This window comes from Cheilinus undulatus, linkage group 10, assembly GCF_018320785.1.
Source record: "Cheilinus undulatus linkage group 10, ASM1832078v1, whole genome shotgun sequence".
Lineage (NCBI taxonomy): Eukaryota > Metazoa > Chordata > Actinopteri > Labriformes > Labridae > Cheilinus > Cheilinus undulatus.
In genome coordinates this window covers 46,299,474-46,319,252 of record NC_054874.1, presented here as the reverse complement: position 1 = coordinate 46,319,252, position 19,779 = coordinate 46,299,474, and the positions used below count along the sequence as shown (strand labels likewise).

Genomic DNA, 19,779 nt, shown 5'->3' with positions numbered 1-19,779 from the left:
CTGCAATGTGACAATTGCAGCAGGCCATATTGCGATTTAATCTAATTTGCAAGTAATTGCCCAGCCATAGTTAAAATGCCACATCATCTAAAAGGGCATATAATAAAAATATGAGCAAAAAAAGAAGAAATAGAAAAGACCAGGAAGAAAAGGTTTAATGTCTAAAATACTCTTCTGCTATAGAATAAACCAGACCATTCCAGAAAGCTGTTCTGAGCAGCTGTTTTTAGTCATTACCATTAAATGTTCCTCTATGTGTGCTGAAGGGCACAAAGCAGACAAATGTGTACTTAGCTGTAATTTTGGGCTGTAGGTAAAGGTTTTAAAGAACATTCTGAACCTGAAATGGGTCTAATTGTCTCGTTTAAGAAGAAGTAAGGAACGTGACTTCCTCAGTTTAGAAGAATGACTCATGCCGGGTTACTTCTCTCAGTCATGTAGACTCTGAGTCAGAGGGTCAAATTTAAACTCTCTGGTTGCATTGGCTCAGAAGTAACTAGATTACCAAAAGATACCTGGAAGCTATTGTAAACAAACGCTGTGATTCAGTCTTTATTTCCAATATGGCTTCTCTTTAAGTCAGCACACATCTCCAGCCACGTTGGTACAAGAAAGTTCTGTCCTTGCCACAAGCTTTTTGTACCAGTCGAACAGTGTTACACATTTCCTGCTTGTAACTCAATCTAGTTTCTACCTTAAAGATTGTTTTTAATTTGATTGCCAACTTTCTGGGTTCAGTGAAGGTTAAGTGACAAAGAGGCGACGCAGTTAGATTTGATTACCACCCTGCAGCGTACCGTCGCTTCCTGATTAAATGAATCCTCACAGGAAAGTGTTGTAATACCGGCTTCTGTTGTCTGGTAGTTTTGCAATTTCAACAACAAGCCACGATAAATTGAATTGGTAACTTTGATTGGTGTACATCCTCTCTTCACTCAGGAAGGCTGCTCTTGTGAGGTGTCCCCAGGGCTGAAATAATCTATTTAATTTCAGAGGAAATTGTCACCAATTGTAGAGCATCGAGAAGGAAGATGAATGAGACAGCCAGCCACTCCTACAAGTTTGTAATTGAAGAGCAACAAATAGTTTCTACGGTTCTTCATATCTATGTGATGGACCCTTATTTCAGTTGTGTAGGCAAGTGAAAATTTTCTCCCGGAGCCATCATGACTCAGATTTAGCATTATACTTTAACTCTTAAGGTTAAAGTACACTCAACTTTTACTTTTCTAACACCAAAATACAAGAAAGTTTTCAAAACAGCTTGGAAAGTTGTCAAGCAGCAGCTCCAATGATGAGCCATCTTCATCTAATGGTTCAGGTCTGTCAGCAAAGAGCATGCTCTGTTTATTTATTTACAGAAACAAAACATATACCAACCTAAAGCAAGTATTAGAGGCAGGGAACAACTTCCTTTTAACAGGCAGAAACCTCAGGCAGAACTAGACTCATGTTGAGTAGACATCTTGGCTTCCAGAACCCCAAACAGTCCAACATGGAGTCTTAGAGACATGACAGCCTCATGGTGGCACTCAACAAAAAGTCACTGGATCAAATTTAGTCAGGTCGATCCTCTGGATCTACCTGACAGCTTTCATTTGGTGGCTGACAAACCACCCAGCATTAGCATCCCAAGAGCAGCTCTATTTGCTATTTAAACAATCAGTAATGCTAGGCAATATCTAGGGCTGCAACAGTTAATCGCTAAAATCAAGAGTCCTCAATAATTGAAGGTGTTCAACAAGAATATATTTATTGATTCATTGTGTCGGCAATTATGGCATCACTCACGATGGGGCAAGGCTGTACAAGTCACATGCAGACTCTTAATAAACCTTGTATTTTAAAGGTGAAGCTGGTGCAGAACCAAAGTTTCATTTTTAGTTAGAAGTAGGGGTGTGACGAGACACTTATCTCACTTTTTTTTTTCAATTTTGGAAAAAAAAATACATGGGTGGATAATATTTCCTTTTTACAACTGAAAGTCATAATCACAACGCATTCAGGTCTATTAAAAAATGTTTGAATTAAGTACTGAATAGGCTATAAATGCTTCCAAAGAGTATGTTTAGTCTAACTTTGACTCAAACTGTACATTTTAATGCTCTTCAAATCAAACCTTTCATTTTAACAGTCTACAAAATCTTTAATTTACTACACTATGCACTAATCCCTACAATTACAATAATTATTTTTAATAATATTAAAAACAGTATAATATTATTATACTTAATTACATATAATACAAAATTTAGATTTTTTTAAAAGTACTTTAAGCACTGTTTACAACAGACTGAAATATAAAGAGCTGCATAAGTAAAATCAAACAATTTCTCATCCTCTTTAAGGACATCCATATTTTAAACACTAAAAAGAAATATTTCTGTCAATAACACATTTGCTGTAATTTAGAGAAATAGATTATCTTATCGTTTTTTTTTTTTTTTTTGTTCTCATATGAGCTTTGACAGTGTTGGACACGACGCACAGATGAGCGTGTGTATTAATGTGTATGCGTTGGTGAGCGAGTGTGTCTCTCTGCTCTGTCTGCTGTCAGACAGCAAACAAGGCATGTTTAACTGGAGCTATAACTTCACTTTTTGGAGCTACTCTATGGCGCTCATACAGAGTTTGTTTTGCTAAGTTTACCGCTCCAGTATGCAGACCCGTTGCGCTACACATGTTAAGCTTCTGATTGATAATACGCACAGCCAACAGCTGATGCATGACATGATGAAGCAGCGACTCAAATTTACAAAGTCACAAACAGCGGTACTACGAGCGTGTCTGCGCACATACACGAGCTAAATAAACGCTGTATTCTCCTCAGGGAGAAGGCACAGGCTTTCACCTGCAGCATTTTATCAATTCACACAGTTATGATCATTTATAGGCAGATCGTGTGCGGCTCAAGTAGCGCACGCGAGGGATGTGGGAGGTTGAATACTGGATCAGCTCCGTTTCTTCATTAGCTCTCTCACCAACAGTTTAAAGTGTCCAGGGCATGTCTGTGATCTTTTATAACTTCCAGTTTGGTATCGTCTTCCATAAGGAGAGCTGCTGCTCCGAGTGTCTGCACAACATTGATCTTGCGAGATTGATTTTTCCGTGACGAGAAATCTTGTGGCGTTTTGATCTCGCAAGATCTCGTGGCACGAGATCTCGTCACACCCCTAGTTAGAAGACATACCTGGATTGAAACAATAGCAGCTGGCTGTCGCACGTCCAAAATCTGTAGTATCTTCCCCCAGTGTGTTTTATGTCCTTTATAATTCAAGCAGGAGAGAAGGGAGTAAGTGCACTGCAGGGACAGAGGGAGAGGAACGAATGCTTGTGTGTCTGTGAGGGTTTGTGTGAACTACAAAGGTCTGTAGAGTATCATATCAATAACCTCTGAAAGCTAAGGCTTCTCATTACAAAGATTTAGAAGGATGTGAAGTTGCTGTTTGTCACTTGCCTGTGATAAAATGAATGCCCAGGATGTGCTAGTACTACACTTTGAGAGTATAAGTCAGTGTTACTCAACCAAAGAGCCAAATTGTTAAAGATACCTTTGCAAGATCCACAATCTAAGTGGTGAAAAGGGGCAAAAACAGCTTGAAGTAGCAATAACAATAAGTTGAAGGTGGCAAAAATGGTCAAAAAGCAACAAAAATGGGTGAAAATGGGCAAAAATGGGGAGGAAAAGGGTCAGAAAGTAGCAAAAATTGGTGAGAAGTGACAAAAAATAAGTTACAGGTAGCAAAAAATGGTCCAAAAGTGGCAAAAAAAAGGGTGATAAGTGATTAAAATGGGCAAAAAGCAGTTAAGAGTGGCAGAAATGGGCAAAGAATAGGAAACAAGTGGTATATAATGACAAAAGGTGAATTAAGTGCGTGAAATTCGGGAGAAAATACTGTGAAGAAGGGCAAAAATGGGATAAAATTGGCCAAAAAAATGTGTAAAAAGTTGCAAAAAAGTGTCAAACAGGGAAAAAGTAGGTAAAAAAGTGTTATTTCATGGCAAAAGGTAGCTTAAATGGATGAAAGGTGGCAAAAAATGGTGAAAAAGGACAAAAAAGTTCTGCTTTTTAAGGTTTTCTGAGGGGATAATATTTCAAATTAAGAGATTAAAGAGCCTTAGGTAATCACAAAAGAGCTACAGGTTGAGTATCACTGGTATAAGTAAAAGTCAGTCATGTCAGCGCTGTAATACTTAAGTGTTGATCAGTGTGAGCTGGGAGAGCCAAATAACACTCAGGTTTTTCATAGCTTTTAAAAATATTTTTTCATAATCTCATGCGTTTTATTAAAAAAACGGAAATAGGAAAAATCAGATTCCATCACCTAATCTGTAGAAAAAAGCCTCAGCCGATAAATCAGTTATTAAAATAGCCATTAGTTACAGCCCAGGAAATATCGTCTATATTTTTCAGGGCAAACTCCAAAGACATCAAACTCACTGTATTAACCTCATATCTCAAGCATACTTAAATGAATCGTCTCTTAACTTTTGCACACAAATTGGGCCCCAGCTGCTAATGCGTACAGTGCTACGCTTTCAGGAGGAGCTTTTTGTAAAGTCCGAGTGTGCTTTCATGTGTTTTGCATTGAGGAGAGGCTTCCGTTTAGCTGCTCTGCCATAACCCCAGATCAGTGAAGGACTGCAGTGATGGTTGTCCTTCTAGCTCTCAACCTTGTAGTTCATTGAAAGAAGATAGAATCATTCGTTAATGTTCCTAAATTGTCCATCCCAACAGTCATCTTGTCCAATATTACCCTTGAGTTTTTAATTGCGATTCTAAGCAGAATTTGCTGTGTAAATGCTTACAGGACATTGACTCAGCTCTCTAGTGGGTTGATGTCTTTACTAGTGTCCATGCCATTGACCTCACACTGACTCTGAAACAGACGAGCTCCATCGTCAACATCAGCTCTTAGAGCCGCAGTCTAAAGTGAGTAATTGAGAACACCTTCTGTCGGCTCATCCGGCCGAGGAGAAAAGCTGATTGCTGACTCAATGCTGTGATGAAGTGGTGGGAGGGAGGGAGGGAGGGAGGTGAGCCAGAGGTTAGGGTGATAGAGATACGGAGGGCAAAGGGGAGGAAAAATAGCAGAGGAGGTGTGTTTTATGCCAAGGTAATGATCGTTAAGGACCATGAAGTCATAAACTTTGTAGGCAATAACAGGAGCACGTCAGAGAAATTGTAAATCGCTTATGTCAGAGTTTTACAACTTTGTCTTTCTTTTTGCAACATCAGGGATTATAGATTTGTCATTGACAGGGTAGACTGGTAGTAACTGTACAGTGGTGGGGAAGATGACGCCCATAAACAACCCAAAGAGTCCCGCCAGTTTTCCCACTTTAACTGCTGCATCTCAATAAGGGTGTAGTCACACCTTAGCTTTTTTGGTCCATTTGAACCCTGCTTTCTTGTATCTTGTTTGGTTTGGGTTATTTATATTCCTCAATCAAATTAGTGTGAAACTAAAGAACCTGCTTAGAAACGAAAGCCTCCATTTGTTTCAGGTGCATCAGTGTTCGGTTCATTGGTGAAAACGCAATCCAAATCAAAGAAGGACCAAACAATGGAAGGGAACCAACAAGCAATGCATTATGGGCTGAATTTGGCTGGATATCTCAGAATCAGCATTAATCAGTGTATGAGTACCATTAGCATTGCCATTTTACAGAGATAAAACAATGCCAGGCTTTCATTGCAAAGCAAATGGATTGGCCAGATCCATGTGTGTCATCAGGCAAATCCATCATTCAAAGCTCCAGTCTGAAAATTGCCAGGTCTGAAAATGGACCTGATCAATCAGTGTCATTAAAGGGATGTGAGGTGATAGCTAGGGGAGGGAATAAATAGTACTGGAAGCTGGTAGTAATGGCTGCTGCCAGTGTAGCATTTAGCTCAGATGTAGCGATAGTATAGCAGCAGTTTTCTCATAACTGGACTGGATTTCTTTACTGAACAAAGAGCAGCTCTGAAAGCTTTTCTTGATGGGTTACATGTTTTTGCTCTGGCAGGACCAGTATGCACAACAGCTGCTGCTTGTGTAGTGATTAGCTCAGATATAGCTATAGTATAGCTGTGGTTTTATCAGACCTGAACAATGTTTTTAATTGAATAAAGAGCAAAGAACATCATTGAAAGCTTTCTTGATGGAATACATGTTTTTCGCTCTTTTCCTGACTGACCTCAGAATGAGTTTTATCCACCATAAACTGATGAGCTCAGGTCACTGTCACAGCCGCACATACCCACTACCATATTTTGTCTTGTCTCTGATTGGCCAGGCAGAACATTTGTCCAATCACCTTTTGAGAACATTTTGAAACATCCTGCCCTTCCTAAACACTTTGTATGGAATCTTTCCTAGATGAATATGAAATATATCCATGCATTGCATAAAACAGTCTATCTGGTGTGCCAAACTGCAGCACACTTTGAGCTGCCATTCCTCGCTGTACTGTAGCAATGGCTACAGTACTGTTGTGTATTTCTAGGTTATTGTGTAACTTTAGGCAGTAGTTACTGATGATAGTAGGCCCAACTAGTGGCAGGTGGTAATGTTAACATTTGACCTTCCTTGATCCAAACCAAACTAAATAAACAATCCAATGATGTATGCAACTTCACAGAGGGTCCCTCAAATTTATATGTTAAAGTGAGGGCAAACACATCATCAGTACAGACCCTTTAGGGGTGCAATAACATGGAACAATAAGACAGCAAGAACCAACAGCTAGAACTTTAATTTAACTGGGATATCAACAGTTCAGCCAAAACTGAATAATTCCATTTTCAAAAGTAGGGCTGCACGATTTGCAAAAATAATCTTATTGTGATTTTTTCCCCCAATATTGTGATTGCAATTTAATATGTGATTATTAGGTTCCTCATTTTATGTGTTTTTCAACAAATTCAAGCAATAAATCATTCTATATTATGACCTACATTCAGTCCAGAAGACGGTCATCATACATTTTACCATTTATTGCAAAATAGATTTGCAGTTTTACTTGGTGGAGAAGGCGTGTAACAAGCTTTATGCTATAAAGGAGGAGGCTGGGGTGGAGGAGGTGAAGTCTTGCCAGCAGCAGCGTGGTACATCAGCATTAATGCAAGCAAGGATTAGTAAGAAGTACCTCATATTTTAATGGGCTGCTTTGTTGACACTTGAATGTTTGCATAATGTGGATTAAATCTCTGCTGCTGCAGGAAGTAAATATATCAAACTAATATTTCAACACATTTCAAGTTGAAGAAATATTGCAACTTCAGTGATTTATAAATTGCAGCAGGCCATATAAGGATTTAATCTAATTTGCAATTAATTCCCCAGTCCTATTAAAAAGTCAACAAAATGATCTTTATATGGAGGCATTCAGCTGGTAATAAGAAAAGAAGAAACAATATTGATTGTTGTGTTACTTAGATGCTAAGATGCAGATGAATGTTGCTTCTTAATGGGGCAGCACAGTACTTAAAAACATGCAATATTCAAACCAGCATAAGGTCTAATCCATCACATAAAACAGATGGGTGCTTATTTTTCACTTTTATATGATTAATGTAGCAAATATTTCAGCTTAGCTAGCTTTTCTCTAAATAAATCCCCCATGGATGTTTAATTAAGACCTTGAAACTACACCAAACATGGCGTCTGTTCTACAACAAATACTGGAATGAATTGCATGACTTGATATTCATGTGGCCTAATATCTTACAGGTTTCCTGCAGCGTTTAAGAGCAAGGTTGGCCCTTTGTCTTACAGATTGTGACTTTATCAATTGATACAGTTTTAATAATGTAAAATATTTCATACTGTAGAGATATTTCAAACAGCAAATGGCACAAACATGTTCCTATAGAGCCCTGACTCTATGAACTGGGAGTCTCACAATATCTGTCTAGGTCAAACAAAAAAAAAGTTTTTCTGGAATGTTGGGAAAGTTGAATCTTTGCATCCTCTGCTGCTTGTGCTGCAGCCTCAGTGTCGGGCAGAGTGGCTCTTGGCTAATTAGCATTAGCATATGCAGACCTCCACTGTTCGCTTACTGTTGGTCCCAGTGAAAATAGCCCAGGAGTCTGCCGAGGAGACGGAGCTCCCCTCCATCTTTAATGAGCTTCAGTCCACTGAGCAGCGGATCAGCCAGCTCTGGGTTTTACCGGATGAAAGTCCTGACCCGGAGGCAGATGGTTCCCGTGGCTCTGTCCTGCTGGTGGCAAGGTGAAGACTGTAAGATGGCTCTTTTCTGACATCCAGGTTGACTGTGGAGAAAAGGAAACTGAGACCATCCATACTAATCTTTGATTCAATCACACACTTCAGCTGGCGGTATCTCTGAGCCTCTGGAGGTAATCGACTCCATCCTGGCTGACGTGCCGACCCTCCCACTGGATTTTAAAGTTGTAGCTCAGGTCAGAAACTACCGGCTAACAGTTTAAAGGCTTCTGAATCCCCCTTCTCTTTGAGTGTCACCTTTGTTTTCTGCTTATTTGAACTGCCTCTGCCTTCCTGGTGTGTCTGTGAGCAGCTGAGTGAAAAGATAAAAGCTTAAAGTTTCTCAGTGATGTGTAGACCTGTATGTAGAAATAAACACATTTCTAGAGCAGCTGACCTCTAGAAATGTTCAAATGACAGCCAGGTTATGACAATATGGCTCTGAAACATTCCTGGATATTGTTTTATTCCGGTTTTTATTGTCTTAATAATGCCTGGCATTTGTCTTGGCTTAAGCATTTAGTTCCTTCCTAACCTTCTGTGGCACACCACTGTCAGTCTCTGAAATATAATCATTGATTAATCAATAGATCTGAATAGAAGGTATTTTTTATTTTGTGCCATGCTGGATCCAAAGAATCCCAGCAAAAACAGCCACATATCGCCCTCAACTGTCCCACTAGCAGTAGAGCTGAAAATCCTACATTTTATATTGTTAAATATTTGGTCTGTCAGTTGATTCTGGAGATTTGAGGAGAGTTTGTATTGCAGAACCTGGCTCAAGAAATCTGCTTCCAAAATCTTTTCCATGTATCAGCCAAAAAAATGTGTAACACCCCTTTTCTTTTCATGATTTTCTTGCCTTCACTAAAACAAAATCCTGCAGATTTAATGATGTACTGTGGAGAAGGTCACCCTTTCACCTTTCCTCTATCAGTCCAACATTTCCTCCTCGTCTTTGTCGTTCTCTGACGGCTTGCCTCTCACTGTGTGCAGTGCTCTCTAGCATACCAAAGCCCCTTTAGCTGTAGGGGGAAGAAAGTCGTATTTTCTCTTTGTGTCTGTCACGATCAGAGGTTGGACGGTCAAATTAGTGTGCTCGGAGCGTTCCCTCTTCAGCTCTTTGAAGCCTCCTGATGATCCACGTTCGGCCTGTCTCTCCAGGGATGGCAGCCAGCCTTTTAGCTACAGCCTGAGGATTTATTTGCAATGAAGTCTCAATGCAATCTTAAGGTATTCTCTTCCCCTTCTCCAACTGCCTCTCCTCGCTGTCCTCCATCGTGGCTGCACTCGCCTTGTTTGATGGTTCGGAAAGCTTCTCATGTAGTTTGAAAAGCACCCTTCAACGGTGCAGGCCCTTTCTCAGAAGTGACAGGTTTACTTCCCCGGGAGCGAATGGCGGAGAGGTGCTCTTGCCGTTACTTGTCACATGAAAGCTTGACCTTGCTGTCGCCCCTATAGGTTAATTTGACAGACTTTGTGAAGACGCAGCAGTGTGCAATTGATTACAGTTCAAAGGGTCTTTTATCAGCCGCTGGTAATCACTGTCCGCCGTACTGAGAGAACAAGAACAACCGACATGTCCTCTCCGCTCACTTAGGAGCAGACGCTAACGGACGAGCTCCGTGCATGTGCTCGTGTTGCAAACTGAGCTGGTTTCTTTTCGAGTGTGTCCATGCGTGTAACGATAGCCCATGTGCTCACTCCAAGGTTTAAGCTTTGCGGTGGAGTTTGTCAGCAGGAACAAAAACACACACCTCGGTCGTGACAATGCAGCCCGGTGTTGGAGCGGGGGCTTGTTTTGTCCAAGCACCGCTGCACATCGCTGTTTATTCCTGTCCCCACAGCAACAGATTAAGGTGACTCAGGTCCCTGGTGGCCATAGCAGCATGGTGACCACTCCTGCCCACACGTGAAAAACAACCCCCAGAATCACAGCTTTATTTTGTCACTAAAGGCCCTCTACTGCCTCTCCATTTTTCTTTTTCTCACACTTTTCAATCCATCTGACCTCATCCGTCTCTTTTACTTCTACTCCCTTGTCCTCTCTTTATTACCTCCTACGTTTCACCTCATTTCTCATCCATCCTCTTTTCTTCCTCATCTTCATAACCTCCTCCGCCCTACTATCTACGGTCGTTTTGATTGTTCTACCAGATTTGTGCAGCAGAGTACATGAACGTCTGCTTTTATCTCACCAAAAAGGAAGTCATTTTCTCATCTAGCTCTTCTTTTACATGTGATCATTCTTGTGTGACAGGCGGTGGAATCAGAAAAGATGCCATTTTCCACAGAGATGGTATTATTAAATTTGTCTCCTACGACACAATGTGAGAAGTTGTACAAGGGTTATTTTCAATGCATTACCCAGAAATCTTAGCTCATAAAGAAACCCTCACATTGACTCACTGACTCTTTGTTAAAATGCTAATTTTGTCACTCTTTTAATCAAGGAACAGAAAAGAAAGAGGGAGCGTCATCATGTTGGAGCTTCAGAATCAATTAAAGAACTTCATTCTATTAAAAATCACAAAAACAGCAAGACACTTTAAATGTAGGCAGCTTTCATCATGACCTTCAAGTTAACACTTAAATCAGGCCTGACCGTGCTACTAGAAGAGTATCAAGTATTTTATCCTCGCAAACTGCTCGTACTGCATCTGTGTGGTAGGCCTGGGAGAAATGGACAAAATGTCACATCTTTTTTTTTTTTTTAATTATTTTTGCCCATCACAGTAACAGAATTAGACACTGCCCGTCCGAAAAAAGTTGCCACCTGGATTTAACTTACCAAATATGTAAGGGCCTCCCATTGATAATTACTGCATGGATGATTATGTTTCAGCTGGCAACAACTGATGGAGGGAGTAGCTTCTCATGTCTCAAACAACCGTATCAAAAGACACAAAAGATGTTAATATGTTTCAGAAGGGTTGAATTATTGGCATGCATCAAGCAAAGAAAACATCTAAGGAGATTGCTGAAACTACTAAAATTGGGTTAGGAACGGTCCAACACATTACTAAAAACTGGAAGGATAGTTTGGGCCCATCATCCTAGAAGAAGAAATGTGGTTGTGAGCAAGGGTCACTTAAATCAAATCATAAAAACAACAGTAGACTCAGGCTATGTTTAATAGTGAAAGTAAGAGCATTTCCACAAGCACAATGTGAAGAGAACTCAAGGGATTGGGACTAAACAGCTGCTTAGCCTCAAGAAAACCACTTATCAAGGAGGCTAATCAGAAAAAGGCTTATATTTGCTAGGGAGCATGAAGATTGGACTCCAGAGCAATGGAAGAAGGTCATGTGGTCTGATGAGTCCAGATTTACCCTGTTCCAGAGTGATGGTTGCATCAGGGTAAGAAGAGAGGCAGATGAAGTGATGCTCCCATCATGCCTAGTGCCTACGATACGAGCCTGTGGGGGCAGAGCTATGATGTGGGGTTGCTGCAGTTGGTCAGGTCTAGGTTCAGCAATGTTCTGTGCTGAAAGATGACAATGCCAGGATTGATCGAGCTCAAATTACAAAAGAGTGGTTCAGGCAGCATGGACATCATTTTCACACATAGTCTGGCAACCACAGAGTCCAGACTAGGTCTGTCACGATATCAGATTTTCACTTCACGATTATTGTGGTCAAAAAATGTCACGATAACAATATTATCACAATATCAACAAAAATTTAAACAATAATGGGACAATCAATCAAATTTGTCTTTAACTTTATTTATGTTGTGTTCTCTCTTTTGGCAGATGAATTACACTCAAAATACCTGTCTAAGGAAGTACTGAGGCAATATGAAAACAGTAACTGTGCAACTTCATATAAAAAGTGCAATTACACTAAATAGCTAGTTAAAAGGTAACCAGATGAACTGATGAACAGAAAATCCACAAGGTGTAACATCTGCTGTAACTACAATAATAACTGAAACAAAATCATTTGTGGATGGCAGGGGACACAACATTTGTGTGCAACTGAAGAATGGCAACTAATAACTTTGGAATAATCCAATGTCTGCTGAACAATCGCTGGCAGATTTTTTTTTTCTGTTTCCATTCTGTTTCCAAACTGTGTTCAAGTGGCACCGGATCATTTACATAATGATATCATATGCACATTTTTAACACCATATTGAAATTTTAATTTTTAATATCACGATTATCATCAATACCGGTATACCGCAACAACCCCAGTCCAGACCTTAACCCCACTGAGAATCTTTGGGATGTGCTGGAGAAAACTTTTCACAGCGGTCTGACTCTCCCATCATCAATACGAGATCTTGATGGAAATTTGTGACATTGCAGAAGCTTATCGAAACGATGCCACAGCGAATGCGTGCCATAATCAAAGCTAAAGGTAGTCCTAGAAATAATAGAGTGTGTGATTTTATTTTTGGACAGGCAGTGTATGATGTAATACAAAATTAAAAGATATAATGCTCTTAAATACATATTTGAGGTTTACGACCCCCTTCTCCCCCAACACAAACCTGTGATGGCAAACTAAAGTCACGTCAGAGCATAAGATCAAACTGAAAACAACACATTTCCTGATGTAGGCATTCACAATAAAACTGTAAGGGAAAACAACAACTACAGACTTTTATTGTGAAGGATTTGTTGGCAGTACCATGTTTATTATTGATTTAGCTTAGCCTAGAACAATTCCAGCAAGTTTACACTACTACAGAGTCTGCAGCTGCTTCTCTGGCCTCCTTTATCGTCACAGCCCTCTTCTTTGAATCATCGTGGACTTAAAATAAGCAAATCAGGGGCACAGAAGGCCTGGTGGTTAGGGCGCACAGTGCAGGACTATGAAGATATGGTTGGTGAATTTGGTGTGGAAGAACTTGAGCAAGTGTTGGATGAAATAGAACTGAGATTGTAAGCCAAGCCTTTTCTTCCAACATCAGTGCCTGACCTCATAAATGCTCTACAAAATGAATGGGTACAAATTCCCACAGAAGCCTTCCAAGAAGAGTGGAGGCTGTTGTAGCTGCAAAAGGGGGCAGACTCCATAATAAAGTGCACATATTTAAATACAACATCATTACAGTCCCTGCTGGTGTCATGGTCAAGCAGCCAAATACTTTTGTCCATGAGTAATGTGACTAATTTACAGGATTTTTTTTCTTTAATGTGAGAAACTTAATGATAACGAAGCACTAAGAAACTCAAAAGCTCTCGGTTAGTCTTTAAATAAAGAAGTCTCTTTACATATGTTAATACCTTCAGTATTCATTGATGTAAAAATAATTTCTTAACACATCTATTCTGTCTGTCGTCCTCCAGGTGCTCTCGCCATCCTGATACCGGAGCTTGACCTGGTCATCTCGTTGGTGGGCTCCGTCAGCAGCAGTTTCCTGGCGCTGATCTTCCCCCCGATGCTTCAGATTGTTACGTTTCACACCGAGGGTCTGTCACCGCTGGTGACCGTCAAGAACGTCGCCATCAGCCTGATCGGGTTGGTCGGCTTCCTCACAGGAACGTACATCGCCATCGAGCAAATCATCCAACGGAACGGACTCAAACTCACAGAGGAGGCGTTCTCTCCTTACCTGGTGCAGTGATGGAGTGAAATGACTGTTGGCAGGTGGACGTTGACACACCCACGCCATTTAGAAACCATTTTTAGGGCACATTTTTTAAATTTTTTTCCTTCTTTTATTTGCTGCTGTTGGATGTGGTGGCCATTTTTTAGGAATAATCTAGCACATGTTTCAGAGAGTTTTAAAGTCCAGTCATTTAGTGCAGTGTCATAGAAATATAAGTATGAAAACAGCATCATTCCTTCAGGAGGGAGACACTTTCAAGATGATTTTAGGGGTAATATATCAACAGAGTATCCTGTTGTGTTTTAATATTTGAGTCAGAGAGATCAAACTACCTCACAAACTGGTATCGATTTGGATTTGTGAAAGTCCGGATTAGACGCTGTTGCTGAAGTAGTGTTGACTTTTTAATCCCAAACAGCCTCTCCTATAGAGCTTTTAGACTTTTACCAACCTTCTCATTTAGATAAAGAAAACTTTTTGTTGCACTTTGATTTCTGCCTTATTCAGTGAGATGGCGCACTACTTTGACATAGACAACTGAAAACAGTAATTCATGTGTAGCTTAAAAATAAGTGCTTCAATACAAAACAGATTTTTTTAACTTAAACTAGAATAAATAAGGTGTTGGGAATCCAAATAGTTCTGAGTTTGAGCTCCAAATTAAAGAGGAGACAGCGATGTTGAGGAATTGTGCTTTTTAATTTTGCTTATTGAATCCTACTGCTGATCTGTCTGCATCACCGGGTTTTAAATATGACAGCAAATACAGTGAATAAACATTTTAACAAGTGGTTTAAGCTGAGTATAGATTAAGCTATAAACAGTCAGATTTTATTGGATTCATATTTATAACTCACAGGATTTGCTGCAAAGTTAGGGAGTACTTTCAAGGCCGACCTGAGCAGCTGAGGAGGACGACTGTCCTACAGCAGCTAAAGACAGTGTTATGACACTATGCTATTCCCAGTTCAGCTGTTTTATTTTCAAACTGACAGTCAAAGGTGCTGCATTTTAGTTTAATTTAATACAGAGTGCTAATGTTGTGTCCCCCTTGAAAAGCTGATGTTTTTGCACCAGAGCTATGATAGAATGACGTCACGAAAGTCATGAGATTTGGTAGCAATGCGCTAAAATGCCTCTGATTTTTAGGCTTTGAAAAATGAAGGACTGGGTCCTTATGGAACTGACTTTAAAAGTCCATCCCTACTTATAAAAAACACAGATTGATCAAAGATATTCCAAGATGACACCCTGCATTTGTAGAGTGCTAATTTAGATCTCTTCCTACATAAAATGGCAATCAGTAAGTTTTATATGCACATTTTAGGGCTTTTAATTGGACTACTGTTCTTGTCCCAGTATGCAAGGCTGCCATTAAAGTCCCTGTAAAGTGAAATCCAAATGTTCTGTCTTAACACTCTAGTTATGTTGGAATAAGGCTGCTGTAAACATGTGTAAACACTGAGGTCTATGTGTGACTTTCTTTTTTTTTAGTTAGACCATTAGAAAGTTATTCATCTCTTTCCTGGCGCGTTTTTACGGAGGGGGGCAGGAAAGAAATGTAATCCCTAGTCTTGAACTTCTGTTTCTCTGCTCTGGCACACAGCCAGGAGGCTACAGAAGCTTCTTTTTCTATATAAGAGGATTGTGTTTCATCATGAGTGGGCATGGTTTCAGCTCAGGGCTAGTGCTCATGCTAAAGATCCAGTGTGCATGCAGTGATATCAGTAAATCACATCTGGAGAGGATGCATTCATCAGAGTGTTCAAAGGCACAACCATTTCTTCAGATGGACATGACAGAAGTAGATTAAGGTCATCAAAACTTTGTTTTCATAATCATGGAAAGCCAAATCATCAGTGACATGGAGGCTCAATGAATCACTCAGCTCTACCAGAAAAGTTTTGTGCTTGTGAAAAAAATATTGGGTGTGCACCAGAAAGTTTCCACCATTCTTTCTCTTTGGATAAGTTTTGTGTTGTTTTGCCAGAAATGTGAGCCAGAAGGATCTTGTAGCTTTTTTTTTTTTTTTTTTTTTTTGCAAAGGTTAAGTTTCTGCTGCACACAAAAACATAATATGTTCATCCCGTGTCCCTTTATGGCCTCCACAGTTCTTAGATTGCTTTTTATTATCTCTATTTTCCCATCTAATTAAATTTTTGAACCTTCACCAACTTTAAATGGGATTTAATAAGAACTCTGATTAAAAAGCACAATAAAATCAAGTCAACTGATGCTCAACTCAAGAACAAACTGAAAGAAAATAGCTCAGATTTGTCGTCATGCTGTTTTTATGTCAGAGGAGTTCTTTTTCTTTTATCTGTCTTTAAAACTTTTATTTTTTGATCTGAATCTTTTTTATGTGTTTTTATGTTTTAATATATTGACTAAATTAATGGTTGGATATTTTTGAATAGTTTTTTTAATATTCAACAGCATGCATTTGTAGTCAAACTTACACCTAACTTTGAACAGGTTGTTTCAGATAAACTACCCAGAGGCTCTGCATGTTTCATAATGTATTATACTGTAAAACACAAGATTAAATCACAGGCTCTAGGTATTCTATTCATGAAGTTAACCCTGTCAGTCTGCTTCAGGGAGCAGATTTAAACCAACACGTACTGTAAGTTCACTCTAAAGCTTCTGTACTGTTGTACGTCTCAGTGTTTCAGTGGGAATATAACCATATTATCCATCAAATCAAATGCTGGTATTTATGAGTGGGATTTGGTTTAGGGTATAAAGCTTTGAGCTTTTTGTGTAAAGATTTAAAGTCTTTTTCTGTGTATTTGTACACATCTGTTGCACATTTAAATGTCTGCACACATGTATAATAATGTTTAATCTGTTTTAAATGACAAAGCACCCATGATTCTCCTCTGCATTTTGATAATTTATAAAATATTGTAAGAATTTTCCATCAGACACTTTATGATGTGCAGCTACCCAAAGAAGACCTCTTCTGCTTCGCTGCTTTTAGAGCTGCAACTAACAGTTTAGGCCTTGTCTTATCATGTTTTTATTTTTATTGATTGTCCTGTTAACCAGAATAAAAGATTAACACCACTGCTCAAAGCTTAAACATCGTCCTCCTACTGATGTATTTTAATTGACTGTAAACACACATTAGGTCACATTTCAGCTGCAAAAATGACATTTAACTAATAAACCTTTTCATTTTAGCAGAGTCATGTCTCTGATTCATGCTCAGAATAAATACAATAAAGTATTTGTTTTTGCTTCCCTGTCTTTCCTGAAGTTAAAAAGCTTCTGAGGAAATTTTCCTCAGTTTTCTGCATTGGTGGTGGATTTTTTTCTCACTGAGAGCAAAATGTGACTGGGTTATGAGGCATCATGTCATTTACAGCAGGGCTATTCAATTAAAAATTCAACTGGGCCAAATTTCAAAATCAAGAAATGTAGCCGGGCCAGACATGTTTGGCGCTCAGTAAGCAGCTGGTAATGTCAAATGTTGAACCAATACAGATCAATTGGATGAAAAATTTGCACTTTTTATTCACAGTCTCCCTTTTAAATTTGGCAGCATGACAAAAGCACATCAAATCGTGCATAAAAACACAACAACAGAGCTGTATTGAACATATCCTGAGGTAGTAGTAATGTTTTTTTTCACTTCAATAAGAATAAAATAAATAGAATGAGAAAATTAAAAGAAATTCTGTAAATAATAATTTTGGTCACATCTTACCCAGGCGTATTTTAAAGTGCATAAAAACTACAGTTGTAGCTACAGTTGAAAAGGAATGTTTTATACTAGGTATCTTGGGGCAACTTCTGTCAGCCCCGCTTCAAAACAACACAGTGCATTGTAGGTAGACTGCTGCTAGGCTATGCAGAGTGTTGCATTCATGGTCTGAAATACTGTGGGAATTTCTGAAAATACACCAAACCCTCTGCATCTCTGGCATGACCACAGGCTGGGCCACTTGAGGCTTGGTTCTGGGCCACTAACTGAATACGCTTGATTTACAGTATAATTTATTTTGTCTTTCACCAGTAGTTATTCTTTAGCCTGACACACCAGACAGACTGCTTCATATCTCCATTGCATGGATATATTTCACATTCATTGAGGAGAACTTCCATAGGAAGCGTTTGGGAGGGGAATGACTTTTCAAGCTGATTGGACGAGCATTCTGTCTGTCACATTCATTATGGGCCAATCAGAGCAACAAGACAAAACAATGTTGTACATATACGCAGCTCCAAAACAGACTGACACGAGAAAGCTACTGTAGTATATGACGTGGACCTTGATGCAGATAAAACTAATGTCAGGAGGAGAGCAAAAGCATCGCCGCCATAAAAAGCTTCTACTGTGGCTCTTCGCCTTTAAACAAAAGTGGAACAGTTCTGATAAAACTGCCGCTGTTCTACGGCTACATTTGAGCTAATTGCTCCGGCAGCCTCTGTATGTACCGGCAACTAAACCCAACCATAACAATCACAAACTCATGCCAAGACAGGCTGGGAGAAGAGCGACAACTTCTTTTCCCTCATGATAGCTTTCAGTGTAGCACTTTGCAGTTTGTTTCAAAAAGACGTGTGGCCTAGTTCTGATAAAACTGCCTTTATTCTAGAGCTTCATCCAAGCTAATAACTACACCATTATATACACCAGTGTAACTCAACCCATGGCTCTGGAGCTTCGTGGCTCTTTCGTGATGATTTGTGACTCTTTATGTGTTAATCTGAAATATTTTTAAGGAAAAAAATGATGTCAGAAATCATCCATTAATCAGTTTGTTTCCACACCAATACAGCCGGCTATGTCAGCCTTTATTTATTTTTTAATTTTTTAATTTTTTTGTCTGTATGTTTCCATTGCCCTTATTTGCAATTTTTACCCCCTTTTCCATTTTTTGCCACTTTTAATCAATTTCACTGCTTTTTGCCCATTTTTACCATTTATTTGCCATTTTTCCCCCTTTTCACCAGTTTTTGCCTCTTTTATCCTACTATTTGCAATGTTTCCCCTTTTTTCATTTTTTTTTGCCATTTTTACCCATTTAGGCTGCTTTTTGCCATTAAATGCCACTTTCTCCCCTTTTTTTGCCACTCTTTTGTGCTTTTTCCCATTTTTCCCACCGTTTGTATCCTTTTGCCCATTTTAGTCACTTTTCACTCATTTTTTGCCACGTTTGCCACTGTTTGACCATTTTCCCACCCATAACTAATTTTTTTGTCACTAATCACCCAAATTTTGCCACTTTCTGCCCTTTTCTTGCCACTTGTCCTCCCCATTTGACACTTTTCACTTAGTTTTTGGCATGTTATGCCTCCTTTTGCCCCTTTTCACCCTTTTTTGCTGCTTTTTGACCAGTTTGCCTATTTTAACTTATTTTTATTGCCACGTTCACCCATTTTTGCCACTTTTCACCTCTTAGATTGTGGCTCGTGCAAAGGTATTTTTCAACAATTTGGCTCTGTGGTTGAGCAGGGATGAATAACACTGGTATATACCAACTCACAGTACAACAACCCCCCAACAGGTTATAGTGCTTTCCTTTCTGTTTTAATTAAAGGGGACATGTTATGCAAAAAATCACTTTTTCAGGCTTTTATAACAAAAATATGTGGCCCTGGCCTGTCCACAATCCCCTCAAGTACAGCACCGCCCCCAGGTTCAATTGGCCCTCCCTGCTTGGAAGAAAGTCTGCCCTCCTCTCCTGATCAGCTGCCAGCTGAGAGGGAATTCAAGAGAGGCACGCCAGTTTCCTGAGAGGGGTGTGGTCAGGGGCGGAGTCAGACAGCTTGTTAACATTTAACGCCACAGACACAGAAACAGCTTGTTCTGAGCAGGGCTGAAACAGAGGGGATTTAAGACATACAAAAATTTAATACTGGAGTGTTTTTTCAACAACAAACTTCACAGGCATGTTTTCGGGACCTCCAAGACCAATATCACCTTGTCTTTAAAGGGTAAAATATGTCCCCTTTAATAAAGAAATGTAGTCCAGTACTGATAAAACTGCTGCT

General features: G+C 39.5%; 1 protein-coding gene across 1 annotated transcript in view; it reads left to right on the top strand.

Moving 5' to 3' along the window:
- The window catches only part of slc36a1 (solute carrier family 36 member 1), a 93,009-nt gene extending 76,048 nt beyond the window's left edge, over positions 1 to 16,961 (top strand). The window contains exon 12 of the mRNA XM_041797638.1: positions 13,514 to 16,961. Within this exon, the coding sequence (XP_041653572.1) occupies positions 13,514 to 13,791 (278 nt within the window). The 3' untranslated portion in view covers positions 13,792 to 16,961. The remainder of the gene's footprint in view (positions 1 to 13,513) is intronic.
- The last annotated feature ends 2,818 nt before the right edge of the window (positions 16,962 to 19,779 follow it).